General features: G+C 32.8%; 2 protein-coding genes across 4 annotated transcripts in view; one reads left to right on the top strand and one right to left on the bottom strand.

Annotated features, from left to right (window-relative positions):
- LOC105253527 (rhophilin-2) overlaps window positions 1-22,080 on the top strand; it is a 33,925-nt gene that overhangs the window by 10,382 nt on the left and 1,463 nt on the right. Inside the window, exons 1-9 of one of the 3 annotated variants that reach the window (XM_011261615.3) lie at window positions 977-1,363; window positions 13,175-13,290; window positions 14,179-14,310; window positions 14,395-14,470; window positions 20,008-20,085; window positions 20,368-20,751; window positions 21,168-21,266; window positions 21,357-21,627; window positions 21,858-22,052. In XM_011261615.3, coding sequence (XP_011259917.1) covers window positions 1,334-1,363; window positions 13,175-13,290; window positions 14,179-14,310; window positions 14,395-14,470; window positions 20,008-20,085; window positions 20,368-20,751; window positions 21,168-21,266; window positions 21,357-21,627; window positions 21,858-22,052 — 1,381 coding nt within the window. In that variant the 5' untranslated portion in view covers window positions 977-1,333. Of the gene's footprint in view, window positions 1-976; window positions 1,364-11,961; window positions 12,270-13,174; window positions 13,291-14,178; window positions 14,311-14,394; window positions 14,471-20,007; window positions 20,086-20,367; window positions 20,752-21,167; window positions 21,267-21,356; window positions 21,628-21,857; window positions 22,053-22,080 lie in introns of those variants that run through there. The other 2 variants (XM_011261613.3, XM_011261614.3) reach the window with 2 other exon arrangements.
- LOC109610136 (protein tilB) lies at window positions 14,482-19,780 on the bottom strand. Its single transcript, XM_020028186.2, has 4 exons — window positions 19,452-19,780; window positions 16,040-16,304; window positions 15,336-15,661; window positions 14,482-14,999 (listed from the first exon to the last, which is right to left on the bottom strand). The coding sequence occupies exons 1-4, from the start codon at window positions 19,778-19,780 to the stop codon at window positions 14,567-14,569; spliced, it is 1,353 nt and encodes a 450-aa protein (XP_019883745.2). The 3' UTR covers window positions 14,482-14,566.

Genomic DNA, 22,080 nt, shown 5'->3' with positions numbered 1-22,080 from the left:
AATAGGTTTACTTTTCTGAATAACATAATGATCAATTTAAACAAAAATTGAGATTTGCTTAGTCTTATAACTCTACTTTTATATCTCATATTTAATTGGATATTTTTAATTAGAGTAAAAATTATATATTGTAATAATAAAAAAGAAAATTTACAATAAATTAATTTTTTCTATCAACAAGATTATATAGTATAGAATAATTTCTAATAATTATATATTTTTCTGGGGCGATTAAAAATAAACAAACGCACATGCATATTTTTAACAATTTTATAAAAATTTTATAATTTTATAAAAAATTGTTTTTGTAATAATATTATTAATAGTTTTTATTATATCTTATCTCACATTAGGAAAATAAAAAATGATAATTAAACGATATAAAATAAATTTATGATATAAAATTTTTATTATAAATTTTATTATAAATTTGATGTAAATTTTATAAAAATATAATATTAGATAATACGTTTTTTATCAAATTGCCAAAAAATTATCTTAGCTCACATAAAACCATAAGGATTGACCTCAACTTATACCAAGGATGTCGAAAGTTCGGGAAGATTTCTGGCATGAAGAAATTCACCATGATCTCGCGGTGTATTTCCCCTTCCCCCCTCTTTCTCCCTCTTATACCGCGGATATGCCGCATAACAGACCCATCCTCGCGATCGGACCCCATCCCTACTCCTTTTTCTGCTCACCCTTTCTTTTTCCCTTTCGCCGAGCGATGGCGACCACAACCGATCCCAGCCGAGCTCTAGGTTGCCGCTGATAGATCGTCGTCTACGTCGATCGGAAAGTCGCGTACGCCATCGCGTCGATCGCATCGTCGAGTTCCGTTTCAGCTTTGAAATTCTTGGAAATCCTGGAAATTCTCCCAACCACTTGTCAAAGGTGTCCTCTATATTCGGCTGTTCTTCAACGCGAGTTCTCCTGTACGAAAGAAAAAAAAGAACCACCGCTGTCTTCGGTATCGTCCTCGGGATATCGCGACTATTAGACAGTGCACGATTTTCATTGTTCGTTCGTGAATCGTCGGAGCATCTCGCGGATTAAGTATTCACCGAATATCGGTACTCGTCGAGAGGAGCCGCTCGCACTTCCGGTCGACCGTGCGAACGACGCGACCGCGAGCGTTCCACGGAAGCCCCCGCAGGCAACGTTCCAGAGAGTATCTGACGACGAGACCAGAGGCAGTCGCGTGTCGCTCCTATCTCTTGAAGGGATACGCGAGAAAGTGCGCGAAGACGCGGATTCGGAAGGCAAGGACACGGATCGAACGGTCAACTCGGACAATCGCGGTTCGCCCTGGCGAACGGACGCGCGAACGATGCTGATACTTCCGGACATAAAGCTTCAGGTAAAGATCGTCGTTGCGTGAAATTACCGCGGATGTCTAGAAGATTAATCAACGGTCCAGGTTCTTCTAGACATTCTTTAGGTGTTCGTGATGTTTGAAAGTCTTAGAAACGTGTAAATTAATGTGAATCGAAAAAGATTAATAATTGTGTAAAATTGAACATCTGATGTTTAAAATCAATTTTGCAGCGATGTTTTAAATTTATATTTTCCAGAAATTATGGGAATTCTAAATCATTTTAAATCTAACATATATATTCTGAAGAAATGTATTAGAAATGTATAGCTTTCACAAAGTGAAGCCTTATCAACTCTTTAATTCGTTAGAACATCTTGTGAATTTGAAAGCACTCGCGAACGGTTCGCAGGGTGAACAATTCCAACATTCGCGACAATCGGAGTCATTAATTGTTATATGCTCCGAAAGAGAAAGTGGAATCAAGTCCTTACAATGAGGCAAAGTAAACGTTCGTTAAAAATCCGAATCCCAAGATTTTACCATAAACGGTGTAATGATTTGAAACTCGTATTCTCACAAAAACATTTCAAATATATACACTTGAAAAATGAAAACTTGCGTGACACGCTCTAGCTCATTTTGAGCTCATAATACGTACTCGATAATTTTAGAACGTATGTAATCTCTACAATTTTTTACAAGTATAATTTTAAGACAAAATCTTCACGAAAAAATTCCTCAAGCTATTTTATTAATCGCTGTAATCAAACTGGGCAGATATTTATTTAATTGTCACAATCAGCTGATTCGTGCGAAACGTCAGATATTTATTAATAATCAGCTGATTCGCATGAAACGTCAAGTTGTTTATTTTCTCCCGGACGCGTATATTTCAAATTAAATTATATATGCGAATAACAATGGCACGAATTGGGACGAATTGCGGAACACGCGGGATCTAACAGAACCAACCTTTACCTCTAGCGAGTTAAATGCGCGCACGGTGCATCCTCCATACAATTCCCCGGACGTATAACGCACACGTATAGCGTACGCACGCACATACGTACGCACACTCTTTCGCCATACATTGCCTTTCTCCCTTGGCTTCTTCTCGCCTGGTGATATGTCGAGCATGCGATGATCACGAAGGACGCGACAGCCTTGAAGCTGCCATTTCTAATTAGATCGAGGTGCAAATCGAAACGATCTTTGTGTCTTTCCCCTCTCCCCTCCATAATAAATCATTTCTCTCTCTCTTTGCTTTTATAATATATTGAATAATAACGTGAAATCTTAAGAAATATTCTGAGAAATATTAATTAATTAATTTATGATTTTATTTATTTATTCATTTATTAATTACCGATTAATTATTAATTTATTAATAACCGATGTCTGATTTAAACCATTTTGCTTAAGGATGATGTAATTATTATATTCATATCAAATTAATAAGTATTATATTAATAAAATAAATATTAAAATAAATAAAATATTAAATTAGTAAAAATTAAATTAAATATTATATTATTTAAATATTATATTTAAGTCTTATTTAAATATTATATTAATAAGTATCTTATAAACAGAGCTATAAAGAATGATAACGATTAATTTGTTATTGAATGCATTATGGATAAAAAAGATTCAGATAGATCCTGAGACTTTTTATTGCCATACGGCCATATGTGAGTATGGATGACACACCCCGTTCTTTCCACCATGATCTCGATCCGAGGCGGCCAAGTAAACCGCGCGCTCAACCAGCCGGGCATTTCCAACTCGAGTGCTACGTAATTTCAATTACACCGTATAGCCGGTGTTTAATACAACTTCGGAGTCATCGACCGACTAAAAATGCGCGTGAAACGCCTCGACGCGGAGCAGCGACGCGGCGCTTGTCGGATGTACTTGGTTGCGTTTCCTGCCGCGTGTTGCTTCGGCATCGGCTTCTGTTACGCCACGTTAAGACGAGCACGAAGGGCGACGCCCTTGCTCGCAGATTAGCGAACCGAACCAGCAGGTATCTCAATACCTTGCCGTCTCGCCGTAGATCGACGAGATAAGGTATTCCTCGTGCTTGGAGTAAGACTTTTCCGCGTGCGATTATAAGAGCGTGTAAATTTTCCGCAACTTTCCACAGGAGGAGAGAATCGAGAAATTTGTGTTTCTCTTAGTTAACGATATTCATTTTATCGTCTATATTTTTATATTGCTTCTAATCAATATTATTAATTATTAATTATTAATTATTAATTAATTTAATATGAGGAATATAATTTTTCAATAAGCGTCGCAATTATGAAAGCAAAATTATGATCAATGTGTGGACATCTTAAGAAAAATGACAAGTCCTCGAAAATCGAAATGTTCAGTCATCAGGAATAACGAAGAAGAAACACTGACAAGCAAGCGCGATAATTGCTAGCTATAAAATCTTGTTGTTTACCGGACCATAGCTTTTATTATATATGCCTATAAAGATCCCAAGAGAGATTCTAAATTCACCAAAATCCCAAACACACTGGAAAGACTGACAATTTATCTTCTTCAAGAAACTTGATTAAATCAAGAATAAACAAGAATAAAATTTGGAAAGATGATAAAAATTTTATAAATTTTTATTAAAACATAATTAATACCTATATATTATAAAATAAATGTAGCTCGAGTCCCGTGAAGCTTTGCTCCGCAAGTAATCGTGCTCTTGTTACCGGAAGAGGAAAGTGGGTCCCAATCAGAAACGCGTGCACAATTAGACATTCCTGCCATACGTGTGGTAAAAGTAGTTATTTGCTCAGCAATATACGGCCAGGGAAAACCACCGCGGAATCTGACTCTGCCCGTAAATATTATTCCAATCGGATCTTTGCCGGAAAATGCAGGATCTTAGCTGTCATACCTAATCATGTTTTCGACTTTCCCCAACTCGCGTGATATTTAAAATATCAATTTTTTCCATATATTTTACGCAGAAGTTATTTTTGTAAACGGAAATTTTGAATTATTATTAAATAATGTTCCTTATATTAATATATATATGTCGAGATTATGCATAATAAATATACCCTGTTCGGCCGTTTATTTTCTCGAAGCACGTTCATAAATTTTAGCTAGTTTACCGTCGCTATTACCATATTTTATGTGCCCCATGTAACATTTCCATAGAAATTGACGCTCCTTTAACGTGATAATTTAATTATTAATGTACATGTTATGTTAGAAAAAGAGGAAAATTCGCAGCCACATATGACCGCATCGGGAACGAGAAGATTGAATAAAGCGGCGACACGAGGTCGATAGGCGTGAACCTCGGAATTACGATGTATAATCGCTTGTTTCTCGCTGAGGTGCGCGACGTCGGCGACAGGTGCGTGTTACGAGGCCGTGTAAAACGTGGACGTATCTTATTTCCCGTTCATCTTCTTCTTCTTCTTCTCTTCTGGGTCCGTTCGACTACGTCTATGGCATTCGAAAGGGTGGGGATCATTCGCAAATACCGTTACCGAGCTCCTTCTGCGGCCATCCCAGCATCTCCTGGACCACTAGTGTGCGATCTTCCTTCGGGATTCCCTCCTTCCCATCTGCATCCAAAGTTTTTATTCAATTTTCCTCTACTATCCTTCTCACGAAAATAAAATTTAATTAATTAAATTCATTATCCAAAACAATTGTATTAAAATTCTGATCAAAATTATTAATTGTTATTGTTGAAATCAAATGCGTATAAAATTTACTATTTATTATCTATCAAAAAATATTTGTTATTAAATTTTTGATAAAATCATTATAAGGTTTTGATAATAAATTTTGCTTGGAGATTGGCAGAAAATTTTTTATACTTTAAGACACAGTGAGATTGCATTTTGCATAGTGAGATGAATAATTCAATAATGATGCGATTGTTTTTTAATCTATTTTTCTAAAAAAATACATCTTTTACGTAAGAAAGGTTTTTATACAAACGATAATATTACTTATGAAAATAATAGAAATATAAAAAAATTGTACAGTAAAATATAATAAAGAGAAAATAATATAAATAGAGAAAATTCTGACTAAAATATTAAATAATCTATTTTCAAATCTTACTCCGTATGTGTAACATATTACGTATTATTCATAAGTGACGTAAACCAAATTTTTGCTTTCTAGAATATCTTGATTTACATTATTTTACAAACGAGTAACTCGAACATCAGCGCGTATATCGACGTCCTCGTCCGAGGAAAGCTGGGAAGAGAAAAGAGAAAGAGAGAGAGAGAGATGTTCGTTTAAAAATAAACTTAAAATCACATTAGCGAACGAGAAATGCGGGCCATCAACCGCGTGAAAATCCCGTATGTCGAGGTCTCGCGACTGACAACTATGCATATATGTACATACACGATCACCTGAAGAGAAAGAGGAGCCTTATCACCTATATCGGCGCTGCTTTTACGGGCGTCCCGTCGAAATCGCGCGTATGTGTGACCGTGAATGCGTACGAGGAGGATCGCGGCGAGACAGGGGAAAAAAAAGTCATCGTTATACCCATCCCCACTATATTATTTACGGAGTTTCTCTCCTTTCACCAAGCGTCGGAGTCCATGGGACCCATATTCCGGCGACCTCACCTCTCGCGATTAGTCGCCGGGAAGATACGACGGTGGCCGGCCACCAGTCGACGAGTTGTTGATCAAGGAATCGAGGGAATAAAATTAGAATCCCATCAAAAGTCATCGCAATTAAGTGTGAGCGGTTTAATCGCGACGATTGATGTGGGTAAAATACGCAATAATTATGCACAATTTATGAATTTCAAATGTACCTTCGTATTTTCCTGTGACAAATGCGCTCGGTAACTGTTGGGGAAAAAACGCTACGTTAAATTCCCGTGTAGTTCCGTTAAAAATTGCGGTGGTTAAGCGTAAAGCACCGTGATGCCGTTTGACCGTGCGATCATCGACGTGAAAGATATATCATACGTCATTTTCAAATATACTGTTTTCTACGATTTATTTGCTGCATCACAAATTACCATTAAAGAGCACGATCGTCAAATGCCATTCTATTTGCATGGTGCATGCTAAATAAGTAATAAAGGAGGCGCGTGTAAATATTTTAAACATACATTATTCGAATAACGATTCTTTATTTTATAAATTCACCGGACAAGGCCGTTCGTCGAGGTCGTATAAATCAAACGTTGACAAATTAGGAACATTGGATGTCCACGTGCGACCTACGCGTCGATCATGGGCGGTATTATGCAATATGTAACGATGAATTAAGCCGCACGTGGGCTGTCGTCTTGAAAGAGAAGAGGCAGTTGTTACAGTTTTAGAAAATTATAAAGATTTAATATTTAATTTTCATTTTCTGTTTTAATTTTGCATTTTAATTATGACGACGTACAGCATTGACATTTTTTACATGCTAGAATTTATTCATACATTATATTGGTCCATTTTTGCAATAATAATTCGCATATTTTATATATTTACAGTCGTATTACTATTACTTTACTATCATATCTAAAAATTATTCATTTATAATAATTATCTTATATATACAGAGTGTTTCTTAATAAGTGCGAAAAATTTTAGAAGATTCTTTGTCGAAAATTAAGGGGGTTTCTCATATAAACATATATACTTCTCTAAAAATTAGGTTTTTATTTTTTTCTCAAATTTAGAACAAGTTAAAAAAATGAAATTAGGTGGACATTTTCTACTAGTAAAAAGGTTATTTACTAATATTTTTTTCAGCCTCCCCTTGTTATAAGGGGATGAAACTAGCAACCCCTATTCAATTTTTTATTAGAACTTTTTAATGGGTCGGAATATGATCATCTAAAAAATATGCATTAAAAAGTTTGATTTATTTAGAAATTTTTTTATCTCTTTTATTTTTTTCATAAAATCAATAGTTTTCAAGGAAAAAAAATGTTATCGTGCACATCACGATGTTAAATAGCATAGATTTCGAAGAAGTTAAATTTTAAAATAAAAATAAACTTAGAGTATATGTTGGGAAAATTGGAACAAAAACAAAATTATAATAAAAACCTAAAAACCTAAAAAATAGAAACCTAATTTTTACCTCCATTTTTGGAGGAGTGTAACTCCACAAGGAGGGATGTATAGATTTATATGAAAAATCCCCCTTAATTTTTGACAAAGAATCATCTCCTAAAATTTTTTGCACTTATTAAGAAACATATAAATAGATAGCATTATTTATAATTATCATAAAAAATTGTTTCTTATTTCATAATTGCATATTTTTATATTGCATTTAATAAAAAAAGAAGTTATTATTTAGTATTTATTATAATATATTTAGCAATAATGGAGAGAAAATATCGAAATTATTATTTTATATGCAATCCAAGAAATTAACATTTGATAATTACCATTGATGATGATGATTTAATTAAACATTCCATATGTAATATGTATGCGAATTTCTAAATTTAATTGAAAATTCCGCATGTGATATGTGTACGGGTTCCCGACGATTCAGCTGTTTCACGAAGTCGCTCTTTACGCACGGACGCTCAATGCCGATTTATATAGTCCATCGATACCGATTCCGATCGGCCTCGTCTTCGATTCGCTTGGCAAACAGTTATGCGACCGACCAGCTACTGGGCCGCGAGGTTTAATAACGCGCGAGTTACGGTAGATTTAGCGCGCGATAACATCCGGCAAAATCGTTAACGTCGCGTATGCATCCGCAGCATACCCGGTGTCTCAATACTCATGCATTTCCTCCTGACTGAGGGTTGTTCGATAGTTCGGATTAGCCGCCAATGCTTTCTCAACAAAGATTCGATAATACAAATTTTTTTTGTATGTTGAATGTATAAAGTGAGATCGAATTTTAATGTAATTGATTAAATTAATTGATTAAAGTTATAAGAATAAACATAAAAGAGAAACTTTTTTTTTATTTAATATGTAATCACATTACATATATATATATATATATATATATATATATATATATATATATAATTCAATATTTATTGATTTAGAATCTGTTCAGAAACTGTTTACATTTTTATTTTTTTTCTCTATAAATTTTATTTATATTTATTTAATATAATAATTAAATTCTCTCTAACTATGTGAAATGATATATGTAATATTAGAGGTGAAATATTAAACTTTAAATATATCCAAAAATTATTACTTTAATTCAGATGTATTTTAATTATTTAATTAATTAATTTATTTTATTTATTTTTATTTCAAATTTATGAAAAATTACGTATAAATTATATATATTTTTTATTATTTTGTGTATATATAAAAGTGTAAAATGAAGTTCTCTCTTTCTCGCTTCCCTCACACACATATACATAAACAGATATATTTATTTATTTATTTGTGGTTGAGAAAAAGGTATAAAATAATAATTCTTATATATGTGAACGTTATACATGCATTACTATGGGTTTCGTATTAACATGTTGATACTTAAATAATATGTTTATATCATGAAAAACTGAATTACAATTTTTTAGAACGACAAATACCGATCTCGTAATTTTTCTAATTGACCGAGTTAACTCTTGTATATCCTATTTACACCATATTTTTCCCTCATAAAGTATATAACATGTGCCGTTGCTCTCTCGCGGTCGAACAAATTGCTATAATTGCATTAAGAAAAACTCAGTTCACGAATTGATTAACATACACATATATACGAAGTAAAATTTGAGCAAGCTGCAGGTTATATAACGAATATAATAATTACGCTTTTAAAAGTTCACATTGATCAGAGGATTAGAAAAGAGAGATCGCAAGACAATATTTCAATATTTCCTTATCTTTGCGCAAGACAAAGATCACAGACGATAATAAAACGATATCTCGCTCTATCTTTGCGCAAGAGAAGAGAAGTGATTTTTTTTCCGCGACGCTCGATGCATGAACATTGACGAATCCTTACCGCGTCTTCCTATTACATAAGAAGGAATCCGTGTAACTGATCGTTTACCTGATGGTCTACGACGTTATGAAATTATAACGAAGTCGCGATACGGTATCGCGCACGATTCGTAAGAGTTCGAGTCCGAAACTGTATCCAAGGGTAATGGGGTGTTCAGGACGCGCCTGTTGAATTTTACATTAGTCGGTTTAAACGACAGTTATGGATAACCTATCGTTACCTTCGAATCGCGCTTATCGCGTTAGCGAGATGGAATCTTATTAAGTAGAGTGGAACGGAATTACGGTAACGCGAACACCTAGTCCGCCGTTACATCTAAAGGCCAACAGCTTATACTCTATGATCCTGCTCCCTATTTTTTTTTTGCTTTCGCAATTCCGCCGAGAATCGTCGACTCCGTCATTACTTAATAGCGTATAATTAAAGATTAATGATTATATACCATCTTATACCTCTATTTTATATGAATCTTAAGTAATTGAGGATGCAAGTGCAAGACTTAGAGCGTTAAAACAAATGTAAAAATACGTAAAAATAAATTTAACTCTTGACGAAATTATCTTGTTATTGATTTTAGAAAAATATATACTTTAAAGTATGTTTTGAGATGCATTGTATAAATTATATACTTAAAAAACTTACTATTATTAATTAATTATAATATTTAAAAAATTATTTTAATCGAAAAAAATACTTTATTTATTTTACCATCATCAGATATTTTTCAATATAATTTTTAGTATTAATATAATAAATTTGAATAATATTGAAGAGATCTACGAGATAGAGTTAAATTAATTATGTATTTCTACATAATTTTCTCTCAATAATCTATTTCTTCACTATTTTCTTTGCAATCTGTAACTATTTTATAATTTATATTAAATTGGCATATCATGGGATAGCATCAAAAATTTGAAATGATAGCTGAGTTTTTATTCCCATGTTTTCATGTTTAAAATACATTAATCAACTTAACGCCTTCTTTTCGCGGAAATTTCACTATTTGTGAACATTAGCCGTGTCATGGCATATGTTTTTCAAAGACGGAGAGAAAGAGAAGAGAGAGCCGAGTTTTGCTTAAGACGATAAGACACGACTAGAAATCGACAAACATCGTGCTGTATCGTTTCGGCGTTTCGCGAATCATTCACATCTAAATTTATGCAACGCAATAATCCTCTAACATTTGTGGTAAACCGCATTTTTACTGCATTTTTGTAGTGAAAGCAAGTACATACTGTCAAGTCCGGACTTTAGCATCACACTGCGTATTTATTTAGCTTAAATTATGGAAAAAATAAGAAAGAATCGAAAAAAATAAATTTCATTAAATATCATTTTTTTAAATTAAATTGTTGTTTTACGTCCCATAAACGCAATATAATATACACATGCATTGATACCGATTAATTATAATTTCGTTCGTGTCCCCGAAAAGTCAATCCAAAGCTTGCAAATAGACGTTTGTCTGTATCCTTATTTTAACCATAAAACACATCAAGATTTTTTACTGCAATCTTTCGCATTATAATCATATTCTGCGAGATAATAAATGACAAGCTAGATTGCAATGACGATTTCCGAAAGAAATTGCATTTTTTTGAATATTATTTTTCTAGATATACAGAATTAATATTCGTTTCCTTAAATATAATTAATAATGTGATGATATATGAATTTTTTTCATGAAAATTTATTACTAATTAATGCTTTTTTACTTTTAATATTTAAAAAAAACTATAAAATACAAGAAGAGAAACTAAATAATTAGAATGCATTTATAACTCACTGTCAATACAATGATTTATTAGAATAATTATTAGAATAATTTAACATTAACTAGGAATGAAATATTTGCTTATCGCATTAGTGAAAAATTTATCTTGTAAATCTCTTTTTAATTAGCTGTATAAACAATGTGACAATATTTTGATCCACAAATTCTCACAAGGAAAATATTATCTTCAAATGTGCCAAACTATTTGAACTTAAAATATAATTATTTGATATAAATATTACATTAGAGTATATCTACTGAAAAAACATGAAATTTGAAACTTTCAGGGATTTTTTGTACCTGCAAAAATTAGAAAATTCTCACAGAATTTTATTGAGTCTCAACAAATTTTTAAAAAATTTTTTCCTTTATAATTTGTTTTTATAGTGAACAATCAATAAGTCAAATGAATTATATATTTATAATATATTAATATGTATATATCTTTATTTACATGAATGTTTGAACAAATTATTGAATATGCAGTACAATTTTTTTATTATTGTATAATTTTTAATGATAAAAGAATAAAAATTTTATGTAAGTAAAAAATACTTATTTTACAAAAGTTATTCATTTTTTTAAATCTAGTACTTGAAATTTAAAAGTCTTTATTCGTTATTCCTTCGTATAAATAAAAATTAGAGAATGCAATAAAAAATATTATATTTATTTTAAAAAAGTTGCATCAAAAAATCATCAAAAATTATTATTTTTACCTGAAATCTTAAACAAAAATGAAAGACTAGGAAATTTTCAGGGACCAGGAAATTTTCTTAAATAGACACCATCTAAAAAAATTCTGTAATAAAACGCGAATCTTATTAATCTGCACGTCAATTAAAATTTCCTACGTCAGACTTTCTGAATGTCTCATTTTCTTCATATCTCACGTTCGTAGATGTAATAATCGGTCACTAGAAAATCGTATCTTTGCCCGCGTCCGCGGACAGTCTCAATTCCGATGGTACGTTCGAGATTACCGAGTAAATCAGCGTATTCGCGATCATGCTGAAGTGGGTGCACTACTGCCCGTTGCCAAGAGATCGTGCAATCACGTCCTCGGACGCGAAGATGGTCTCGGGCGAGACTACGAGGGACGAGAAGGACGGAAGAAGGGCGGTCGACAGAAGAAAGGACAGCGGTGGCACGATGCGGAGCGCGAGAAACGCGAAACTCACGACGCCGGACGCTATCATGAGGAGATGCTTCCGGTTCGGGGTAAGGAGCAAAGGAAGTCGAACTTGACAGTCGGCTGCACACGGCGGTCTCGAGGTCGACGCGGCTTCTTCCGACGTGTAATCTCTGCGTATTAACAGCCATGAAACCGTATTTTCTTGCTTTTTTTATTTTGCCTCGTACAATGGCAGGTGGATTATTTTGCTAAATTGATTATGATATCGTTAAGCATCGTGCTTACTAAGCATTTCTTGTGAATTTCTGGGTATTTATGCGTTCATCTATTTGTGATATTAATTGTCAGATAATGTATTAATGTATTTTTTTATGATATATGTTCTTATCGTGTGAATAGTCTGAAATAACTTTATCTCTAAAGATATCGCACTGGATGGTATCAAAAAGGCATGATAATCTCTTTTATAACTAAACAAGAAATATTATTGAATGCAATTTATAATTGCATATTTATGATAATTATGAATAATTATCATAAATGTATAATTATAAATTTAATAATATTTCTTATGTATGTGTGTGTTATGTAAGAAATTATTTTTAAAAATAGCAAATATTTATTCAAACGTGTGGCGTAAATAAATACATTTGAATGAAAATGTGCTACATTTATAATGTGGGTTAATTAATCATGGATCAGCGTTTCTTGTGCTCGTTTTTCACATTCTTATGTGAAATATAAATAGAAGGAAATAATTGAGTGACCTACAAAATACTAACAAATAAAATGTTCTATTCTTATTTATAATATGGCTTAAACTATAATCTAACTAAAAAAAGACTAGATGATATCGCTGGCAGAGTTAGGCCGATCAAAGTGATTAGTGGAACTGGTCTTTATCGTTGCGGCAATCCTTGCGGATTATGTGATTACGGTCCATATACGATGCGTCGAAGGCATCGCTAACTATGCGTTTCATGGTTCGCAGGGTTCGGATCCGAGGGTAGCGACCTGTAGAGGAAAACTGCAAAACAAGCGGAGTAAGCTCAACCAAGAGATTAACAAGGAGTTGCGGCTACGAGCAGGTGCCGAGAATCTTTTCAAGTAAGCGTTTTTACATTTCTTAAATAATTTATATTGATATGTAATTATTAAAAATAAAATTATATATACAGGATTTATCTAAACGATAAATATTTTAATGACAAATTCTTTGTGACATTTTTTAAGACGAAAATTCTAATACGAAAATGTCAGTTTAGATTAATATTGGATAAATATCACTAGGTATATTAAATAAATTTAATTGTACATACATTCAATAATATAAATGCAAATGCGGTAACACGCATGTTCGATAATTTGTAAATATAATTTAATTAATTAAAATTAATTTTAAATATGTATAATTTTATATATTTTTTTATATAATTTTTATGTAATTTAAATTTATGTAATTTTAAAAAGTATTCAACATAACATTATTAGACGTTCTTTTAATAACAAATTCTCTGAGCAATTTGGAGTAAATTTTTTCTTAACAAAAACTATTGAAGGAGGTTTTTTGCAAATTTCAAATTTTTTCCCATCACATATCTCTATAACAAAGCTACAAATTAAAATTCAATTAAAGTGAAGTCTACGAAATTAATTAAAAGTATAATTTTGTTAACTTTTTAACTCCATAAAGTTTACTTTGCGGAAAATTTTTTTTTAAATTCTTTTATAATTTTTGTATGAAAATTATGATGCCTTTATATTTCTTCACTAAGAAAAATCGTCACTAAATTAATCAAAGGCTCAGCTATTAAAAAGGAATAAGATATCCTATAAACAAGAAAAATTGCTCTGCAAAACTGAAAGTTTTAAATTATTAATCACAGTTTACGATTACATAAATAAAAAATATAAAATGAGATTTTGCTATAATTAAAAATAGTTTTATAAATAACGCATAATTACATTTGTATTCACTTGCTAATCTCGTTACAGAGCAACTACAAACAGAAAACTGAAGGAGACCGTCGCCTTGGAACTAAGCTTTGTTAATTCAAATCTGCAGCTGTTGAAGGAACAACTCGCTGAATTAAACAGCTCGGTGGAGTTGTATCAAAATGTCGATGGGTAAGTTTGAGCTTTATGAAAATTATAAGTTTTATCAACATATGTAATAAATATATGGCATTAAACTGTTTTTTTTTCTTTCAGCGTTGAGCCTATTATGCCGATGATACCATTGGGACTGAAAGAAACCAAAGATATCGACTTTCAGGATCCGTTCAAGGTAAGTCCTAATTCAATGCGATGATCAAGTTTCAGAATCATCGTGATACTTATAATTATCATTTTTCATTCATCATAATCGTTCCATTGTCCCTGTTTATTCAAGAGGCGGAACGTCCGAGTTGTCTTCAAAATTTTCGAGGCTTTCCTCTTCCTTTGCCAAATTTTTCTCATCTGTTTGAGCTCGTTTTGCGGAATCTTTGGTTACCATCAAAAAATCATGAAGATCTAAAGATGGACCGATCTCGAGAAGAGCTCGCCGAGATATTACAGGCGGTCGAACTATAAGAATCTTTTTTTCCTGTTTAGATTCTTTCTTTTTCGTCGATTCATCCTTTCCTATGATTGTTTTGCACGGGATTAAACGGGCCATATTGATCACCAAATTTCCGGTGATTGTATTCCGTTGAACATTACTTCTCTCGACCGATACCTCGCAAGGTAGAGTCAACTGCAGTATCTTTCCTTTTATGATAACTCGCACGTAAGTCGGGTTTACATCGACGCCGATGTAAGAAGTATCTAAGTGCCTACGAATGTGGAAAAAAATGTACGATAAGAATGAAGGCTAAAAATTCTTAGGAAGTTTTGATAAATTTGGTAAAACCATAACAAAGAAAAAAGTATATTAACAGAAAAAAGTATATTAATAATTATATATAATAATATAAATAATAATTATATACGAGTGTATTAGAAATTAATTATTAATTAAAATTAAAAAATTAATTATTTATCTTGAAACTGATAAATTTTTTGCGAAATAAGTTGCAATATACATTTTTCTACATTTATTTACTTTCAATTATCTATTGGATAATACATGTTATTTGGTACAATGCATATTGTATTACGTTAATGATTACCTATAAACGGAGACTTCGAGAACAATAAAATTGGGATCATCTTCATCGTTTAGCTTGAATGATACTTTCGCTTGATTTATATTATAAGCTCTTCCATTCGGGGCAAATAATTTCAGGACGCGTTTTGGACAATCATTCTTATTTGAAGAGCGATTTCTCATCTCTTGTTGCTTCAAGGATCGTTCAGCGATGGCGACCCTATCTTCTGGCGTATGATAACTAGGCTGCTTCCAGAAACGTTCGTTCTCTGCCTCATCATCCTTCCCTGTATTTGCGTTCTCGCTTGGTTCGTTTTTTATATTTTCCTGTTCCTCTTCTATAGTATTCTAAAGGAGATATTGTTCGCTCTCATATTTTACGTTATTCTTGCCTAAATGAGTCTGCTCACGTGCTAACAAACTGTTTAAAAAAAGGAAATATTCACTCGAATATTAGCTCAACTAAAAAAACAAATTTTTGAAGCCTTCTTCCAAGTCTTTTGCAATTCAAATCAAACTGTTCCGAGAAACGTCTTTGACAAATTAACATAAAGATTTATGTTAATTGTTACCTTGTGAATTAAATGCAAGAGAATACACTTCAATAATATTTAAATAATTACTGTATAATAATATAACTGATCTGCATGCTTACATACTAGTACAGTAATTGAATTATCATCACGAAAATCTATCACTCACTACACGTCATCGAGAAAAAATTACCGTCTTTATCTCTGTCGTTTCAAGTGCAGCTTTACGACGTGTCCGTTCAACTATCCTGGTTCTCTCATATCGTTGATAACTTTCGATAACATCGTCCCGTGCTTGCGCATAAATCTGTAACGCCTTGATACGCTCTGATCTTTCAATCTCTTGCATGTCAAGCTCTCGCAATTGCGGCAGAGTCGCCACAATATATTGTCTGTAATATTCATAATCCGCGCACGGATTTCCCATTAAAATTAATTGCTCCAGATTCTCATTGCACCTAAGGAAAACACGAGATACTCGTGTTGAGTCAGCAATATATTTAGAATATTAATTATTTTATTATTTAATATTCAGAGAATAAACATTTGAAAAGAAGGATATTTTATTTACTAATTTTATCAAAATTCACATATTAAATTTATTATATATTTTATTATATATTTGCTTACATAGTAAAAAGTAAAATGTTAATTATAACATTTTTCACACGTCCCCTAAAGTCCACTCTAAATTTTAAGTTAAAATCACTCACTTGTTATATGTTACTTATTGACAAACAAAAATGTTAAATAATTGACACAATACTTGACATTTATTTTTGTTATCGTGACTTTAAATATAATATAAAAATAACATACAAACTAATTAAAAATTACATGAAAAAATAGTTATAATAACTCGTAAGAAATGTTAAGATCATTAACATATAATAGTAATTATTTTAACTTAAATTATTTGTAATAGAAACATTTGATTTTAGTAAATTTGATTATTTTTATGTCAAAGTTCAAGATTATTTGAAGATTCATTTAAACTTTTCTTAATGTTAAGCTGACTTTAAGACATATTGATTGTTTAAAATGATTATGTTAAAAATACTCAAAATAATATTCCATTTCTAAGAGACATATACAAAGTGTTAAGTTATAAAGTTGACATAAATGTAACACATGAAAACATTATAAAAATAATAACATATAGGTTGTATGTTAATTTTACATTGAACTAATCAAAACGTGATAACACAAGATAATTTTAACATATGGACGCACAATTTTTTACTGTGTATATTTAATGATATATTATAAGATAGAATAATATTAATATGTAACTATAATATTAATAATTATATTGATAATAAAAATATATTATTTATTATTTTTTACATAATTTGACAAAACATGAAGAAGTTGTATTTTTTAATCTGATATACAGGGTGTCCGTCAATTTTCGACCTTAACGAAATAAAGAAGTAGATTGGCTCAAATTAAGAAGGAATGACCTGTATGACCCGTCCTTTTAGTGGGGAGAAAATGATGCGCTATCATTTCCACACCACCTTGCGGTAGATAGCATGGTGCGCTTTTTTTATAGTGGTTTCCCCCATAGGCCTATTCCACTCTCAATTTGAAAATTATTCAAAATGCCATTACTATACGCTGAATATATCGTAAATGTAAAAAATTAATAGTGACAGTACCTTTACAAAAATTAATCCGTGGTTGAAAATCCTTCGATAAAATGTATTGCACACGTTGATAATGATACGATGATAAAATGCTTCAAGAATCCTTTCTTCATCTCGTACACGAAGGCGCACTGCTGGACCTGTTATCACGATATTATGCACGATACCCAGTTTCACATAATTTATTGCACAACACGTAAAATTGTACGGCCACTTGATTTTCGTGCACGCCCGAGAAATGATTCCATGTAAATTGCGGCCGCACGATAAGTATTTTCTCCCGCTACTCCGTATGCCACAATCATATCTGTATATTCCAGCAGAGTACACTTCATTTTCACTGTTAATTTACTACGTAAACACAAGATTTTAATTAAAACGTCTTAGCTCTCACACGCTGTTACCAGACTGTGTACGCCAGCAGCACGCAACTACAGCTGACAGCTGAGCGGACATGTGAATGGAAGCATACGTGTGAGTTCGACGCTTGCGCACTATGATTACATTCACATGTCCACTCAGCTGTCAGCTGTAGTTGCGTGCTGCTGGCGTACGCAGTCTGGTAACAGCGTGCGAGAGCTAAGACGTTTTAATAAAAATCTTGTGTTTGCGTAGTAAATTAACAGTGAAAATGAAGTGTACTCTGCAAGAATATACGGATATGATTGTGGCATACGGACTAGCGAGAGAAAATATTTATCGTGCGGCCGCAATTTACATGGAATCATTTCTCGAACGTGCGAAAACCAAGTGGCCATACAATTTTACGTGTTGTGCAATAAATTATGTGAAACTGGGTGTCGTGTATAATATCGTGATAACCGGTCCAGCAGTGCGCCTTCGTGTACGAGATGAAGAAAGAATTCATGCAAGGATTCATGAAGCATTTTATCATAATATCATTATCAACGTGTGCAATACATTTTATCGAGGGATTTTCAACCACGGATCAATTTTTGTAAAGGTACTGTCACCATTAATTTTTTACATTTACGATATATTCAGCGTATAGTAATGGCATTTTAAATAATTTTCAAATTGAGAGTGGAATAGGCCTATGGGGGAAACCACTATAAAAAAAGCGCACCATGCTATCTACCGCAAGGTGGTGTGGAAATGATAGCGCATCATTTTCTCGCCACTAAAAGGACTGGGTCATTTTTCGGCGCGATATTGCGATATATCGCAAACCACCATCATGTCTCGGAGAGCGACCCGCCCATCGCTTCGCCGCGCTCGTAGTATCGGATTACAGTGGGACGACTCTCGTCGCCGCACGTTTCTACTCACGCAGATTAGCCGATCTTCTTTATTTAATATTTCATTAATTATTGCGACAACCCCAAAACAATACAGGTCATTCCTTCTTAATTTGAGCCAATCTACTTCTTTATTTCGTGAAGGTCGAAAATTGACACCCTGTATAAATATTACGCTTAAGTGTGAGTCCAAGAAGCAGATTTCGGATATTCACTGTAAGTCAGCCGCTCCTCGGGCGATCGGGACGAGATTTAAACGGTAGTGCCGCGAAATGGTATAGAATTTTATGCAAAAAGAACGAAATCGCTATCGCGTCCGGAAGTCGAGATATAAATTGGCCGTTTTTCGTCTGCGTGCGGACGGTCGAAATCGTGCACGACGCCGCGCATGTTGCCTGCCTCTCTCGGGCGATATTCACTGTAACGCGGCGAGTAAAATGGCAAGCCGAATGCAATCCGTCAAATAGTGAATTAAATATTTATATATACCAAACGAAAAGATGAATCGGAATGCATTCGTTCGATTAATTCGTTGAATATTTATATATATAAATTTTATATAATTAATTATTGCGACAATCCCAAAACAATACAGGTCATTCCTTCTTAATTTGAGCCAATCTACTTCTTTATTTCGTTCTAAAATTGACGGACACCCTGTATATTGATATGATAAATATCATTTATGAAAAAATACCTGAGACTTTTTACGCTCTGTAAATTGCCGATGAAATTGACGGTGAGATCTAACTTCTTTAAGCTCTCTAAACCCTCTAGATTTTCGATAACCTTGATGTTATTGAGGGCTAAGTTCAAGTATTCCAATCTCTTCAGCATACTCAGATTCTCGATCTTTGATATAAGATTATTCTGTAATAAGAGGATCTTGAGATGCCGGCAATGTCTATCTATCAGCTGGATTTCATCGATATTCTCTTGATGCAAAGCTATCTCTTCCAACGTCGATATTTCACCCTCGTTGTGCTCCGAGCGTTTTCGTATTAATTCAAGGGTGATTTTTACCATTTTCGTTTTTTCTTAGTTTCGAAACGAGAATTATTAATACGAGATAATTATTCCCAAGCACGTTTCAAGAAGAAACGAGCAAACACACGTTAACTGTCGTTTAAAGTCTCGTAGTTGCTATGAACACATCGATTTAATATTGTTGGTCACGTGCTGCGATTCCATGTTCTACATGCACGTGTCACGAATTATCGATTGCCCTGCGTAATCTCTTTTCTCTCATGTAGGATTTTATCTTGGAGCATTATAGCGAAGATGGCGAAAACTACGAAGAAGCCATAGCAGATCTGATGGAAACTAGACAGGTAAATAAATAATATGTTTCTTTTTTTATTGTAATAATTTGATTTAAATTTGTAAGAAATATAAAAAGATATTTTGGCTTATTTATATTATTTATAATATAAACATTTCTTGTTGAAGGATTTTACATAAATTTTTAGATTGTCTAGCTTTAATTTTAATATGTTATAATGATTTAAATATTATCTTGAAATGTGAAAAAAATTTAAATTTAATTGGTAATATATTAGAAATAGATATTAAAAATTAAAAATAATTATTTAAAAATTTTAATTCACACATAGGCTACAAGGACACCGACCAGAGACTCGGCAGGCATCGCGTTACTCCTGCGTTATTACAATCAGCTGTATTTCATAGAGAGGCGATTCTTTCCACCCGATAGGAGCCTCGGCATCTATTTCGAATGGTTCGATTCGTTAACAGGAGTTCCGAGTTGCCAGAGAACCGTCGCCTTTGAAAAGGCTTCGATTCTCTTTAATGCTGGTGCACTTTATACACAATTGGCCGCTAAGCAGGATCGCTTGACAGCTCGAGGACTTGATCAGGCGGTCGATGCTTTCCTGCGAGCGGCCGGCACTTTTCGCTACATCCACGAAAACTTCACGAATGCACCAAGCATGGATTTGGGTCCAGATATGTTGGAGATGCTCGTGCAACTGATGCTGGTAAATTTTTATTCTTGCCTCGTAGCCACTTGGAGTTTATTGGAAATTTTTTTCTTAACTTACCTTTTTTTTAATATTGTATATATTTTTCATATATATTTAATTTCTCATATATACATTTACAAAGAATTTTTAATGATGTGCTTTATTTTTAATATATTTAGATATTTTAAATATATTTATTATTAAATATATATTTATATATATTTTTTAATGATGTGCCTTATTTTTAATATATTTCGATATTTTTAATATATTTAGTATAGATATTTTAATTTGTAAAATTGTTCTTCTAAAGTTTAAATAAACAATTATACCTTATTTTAAGAATCTTTAATTACATTAAGAATTTTCTATTACATACGCCATATTTTCACTATTAACAATTAATTTATTTCGTGCACTCGTGTTTTTAGGCTCAGGCAAGAGAGTGTCTTTTCGAAAAGTTGGAACTTCAATCGAGAGACGGTAGAAACATTGATGTTTGCTTGGATCTTGCTCAAGAGGCTGCCCAGGTAAAAAAGATTTTCTACGAATAGCTGTTTCTACTTCTCGCGATTATCAGTGCGATAAGCATAAGTGAATCATCGAGATAATTAATCTAGGTTGCGGCAATATACAATGATGTCCACGGATTGATATCGCGCCAACCGGTTCGTGACTACGTCCCCGAGACATGGATTTCACTGATACTGGTGAAGCGCGAGCATCATCTCGCTCTTGCTCACAAGCATCTCGCGGTCGGTCTGCTGGACAGACCGATCGTTGAGTTTCGTGTAGAAACAAGATGCACATTGGAGCATATTCAGAAGAGCGATGGCAAGACTCAATTAGACATAATCGTTCCCAGAGATGACAATGAAAGGAAAATATTGGGTATTAGGCTCTCATTATTTTACACATATACACTTACGTTTATTCATTTTATTATTCAAATAATTTTATATTTTCAAATGATTCAAATGATTTTATATTTTATATTATTTTATATTATTTTTGTATTTTTTATATTTTCAAGTATTTTTTTTATTCATTTTAATACTAACATTCTAATTCTTTATAAGTACAAAAAATGAATATATCAAGGAAAGAATTTCTCATTGCAGGCAAAGCTCATCTCAGAGAAGCTCTCGTTTTACACGATGAGAGCCAACGATTGCAGAGAATGTGCCGCGATTTGAAAGGTAAACAAGCGTTGGCGAGGGTTTTGAAGAAAGCACAAGAAGCGACACTTGACAGCTATAACAAATTCGGCAACGAAGATGATTTTCGAGAACTGTTGGATCCGCCAGATATAATTGGTACAATATTTTTTGAAATTTGAAAAAT

This window comes from Camponotus floridanus, unplaced genomic scaffold (genome assembly GCF_003227725.1).
Source record: "Camponotus floridanus strain SB8 unplaced genomic scaffold, Cflo_v7.5 scaffold1, whole genome shotgun sequence".
NCBI lineage: Eukaryota > Metazoa > Arthropoda > Insecta > Hymenoptera > Formicidae > Camponotus > Camponotus floridanus.
Note: the sequence above shows the minus strand (reverse complement) of the source record. Positions and strands in the feature narration are given on the sequence as shown.

Excerpts from the sequence above, each read along its gene's own strand:
- LOC109610136 (XM_020028186.2), bottom strand. The coding sequence starts at position 19,780 with ATGGTAAAAATCACCCTTGAATTAATACGAAAACGCTCGGAGCACAAC. Across the intron at positions 16,305-19,451 it reads CAGAGCGTAAAAAGTCTCAG|GTGCAATGAGAATCTGGAGC; the intron begins GTATTTTTTCAT and ends TGTTTTCCTTAG. Across the intron at positions 15,000-15,335 it reads CTCGAAGTCTCCGTTTATAG|GCACTTAGATACTTCTTACA; the intron begins GTAATCATTAAC and ends CCACATTCGTAG.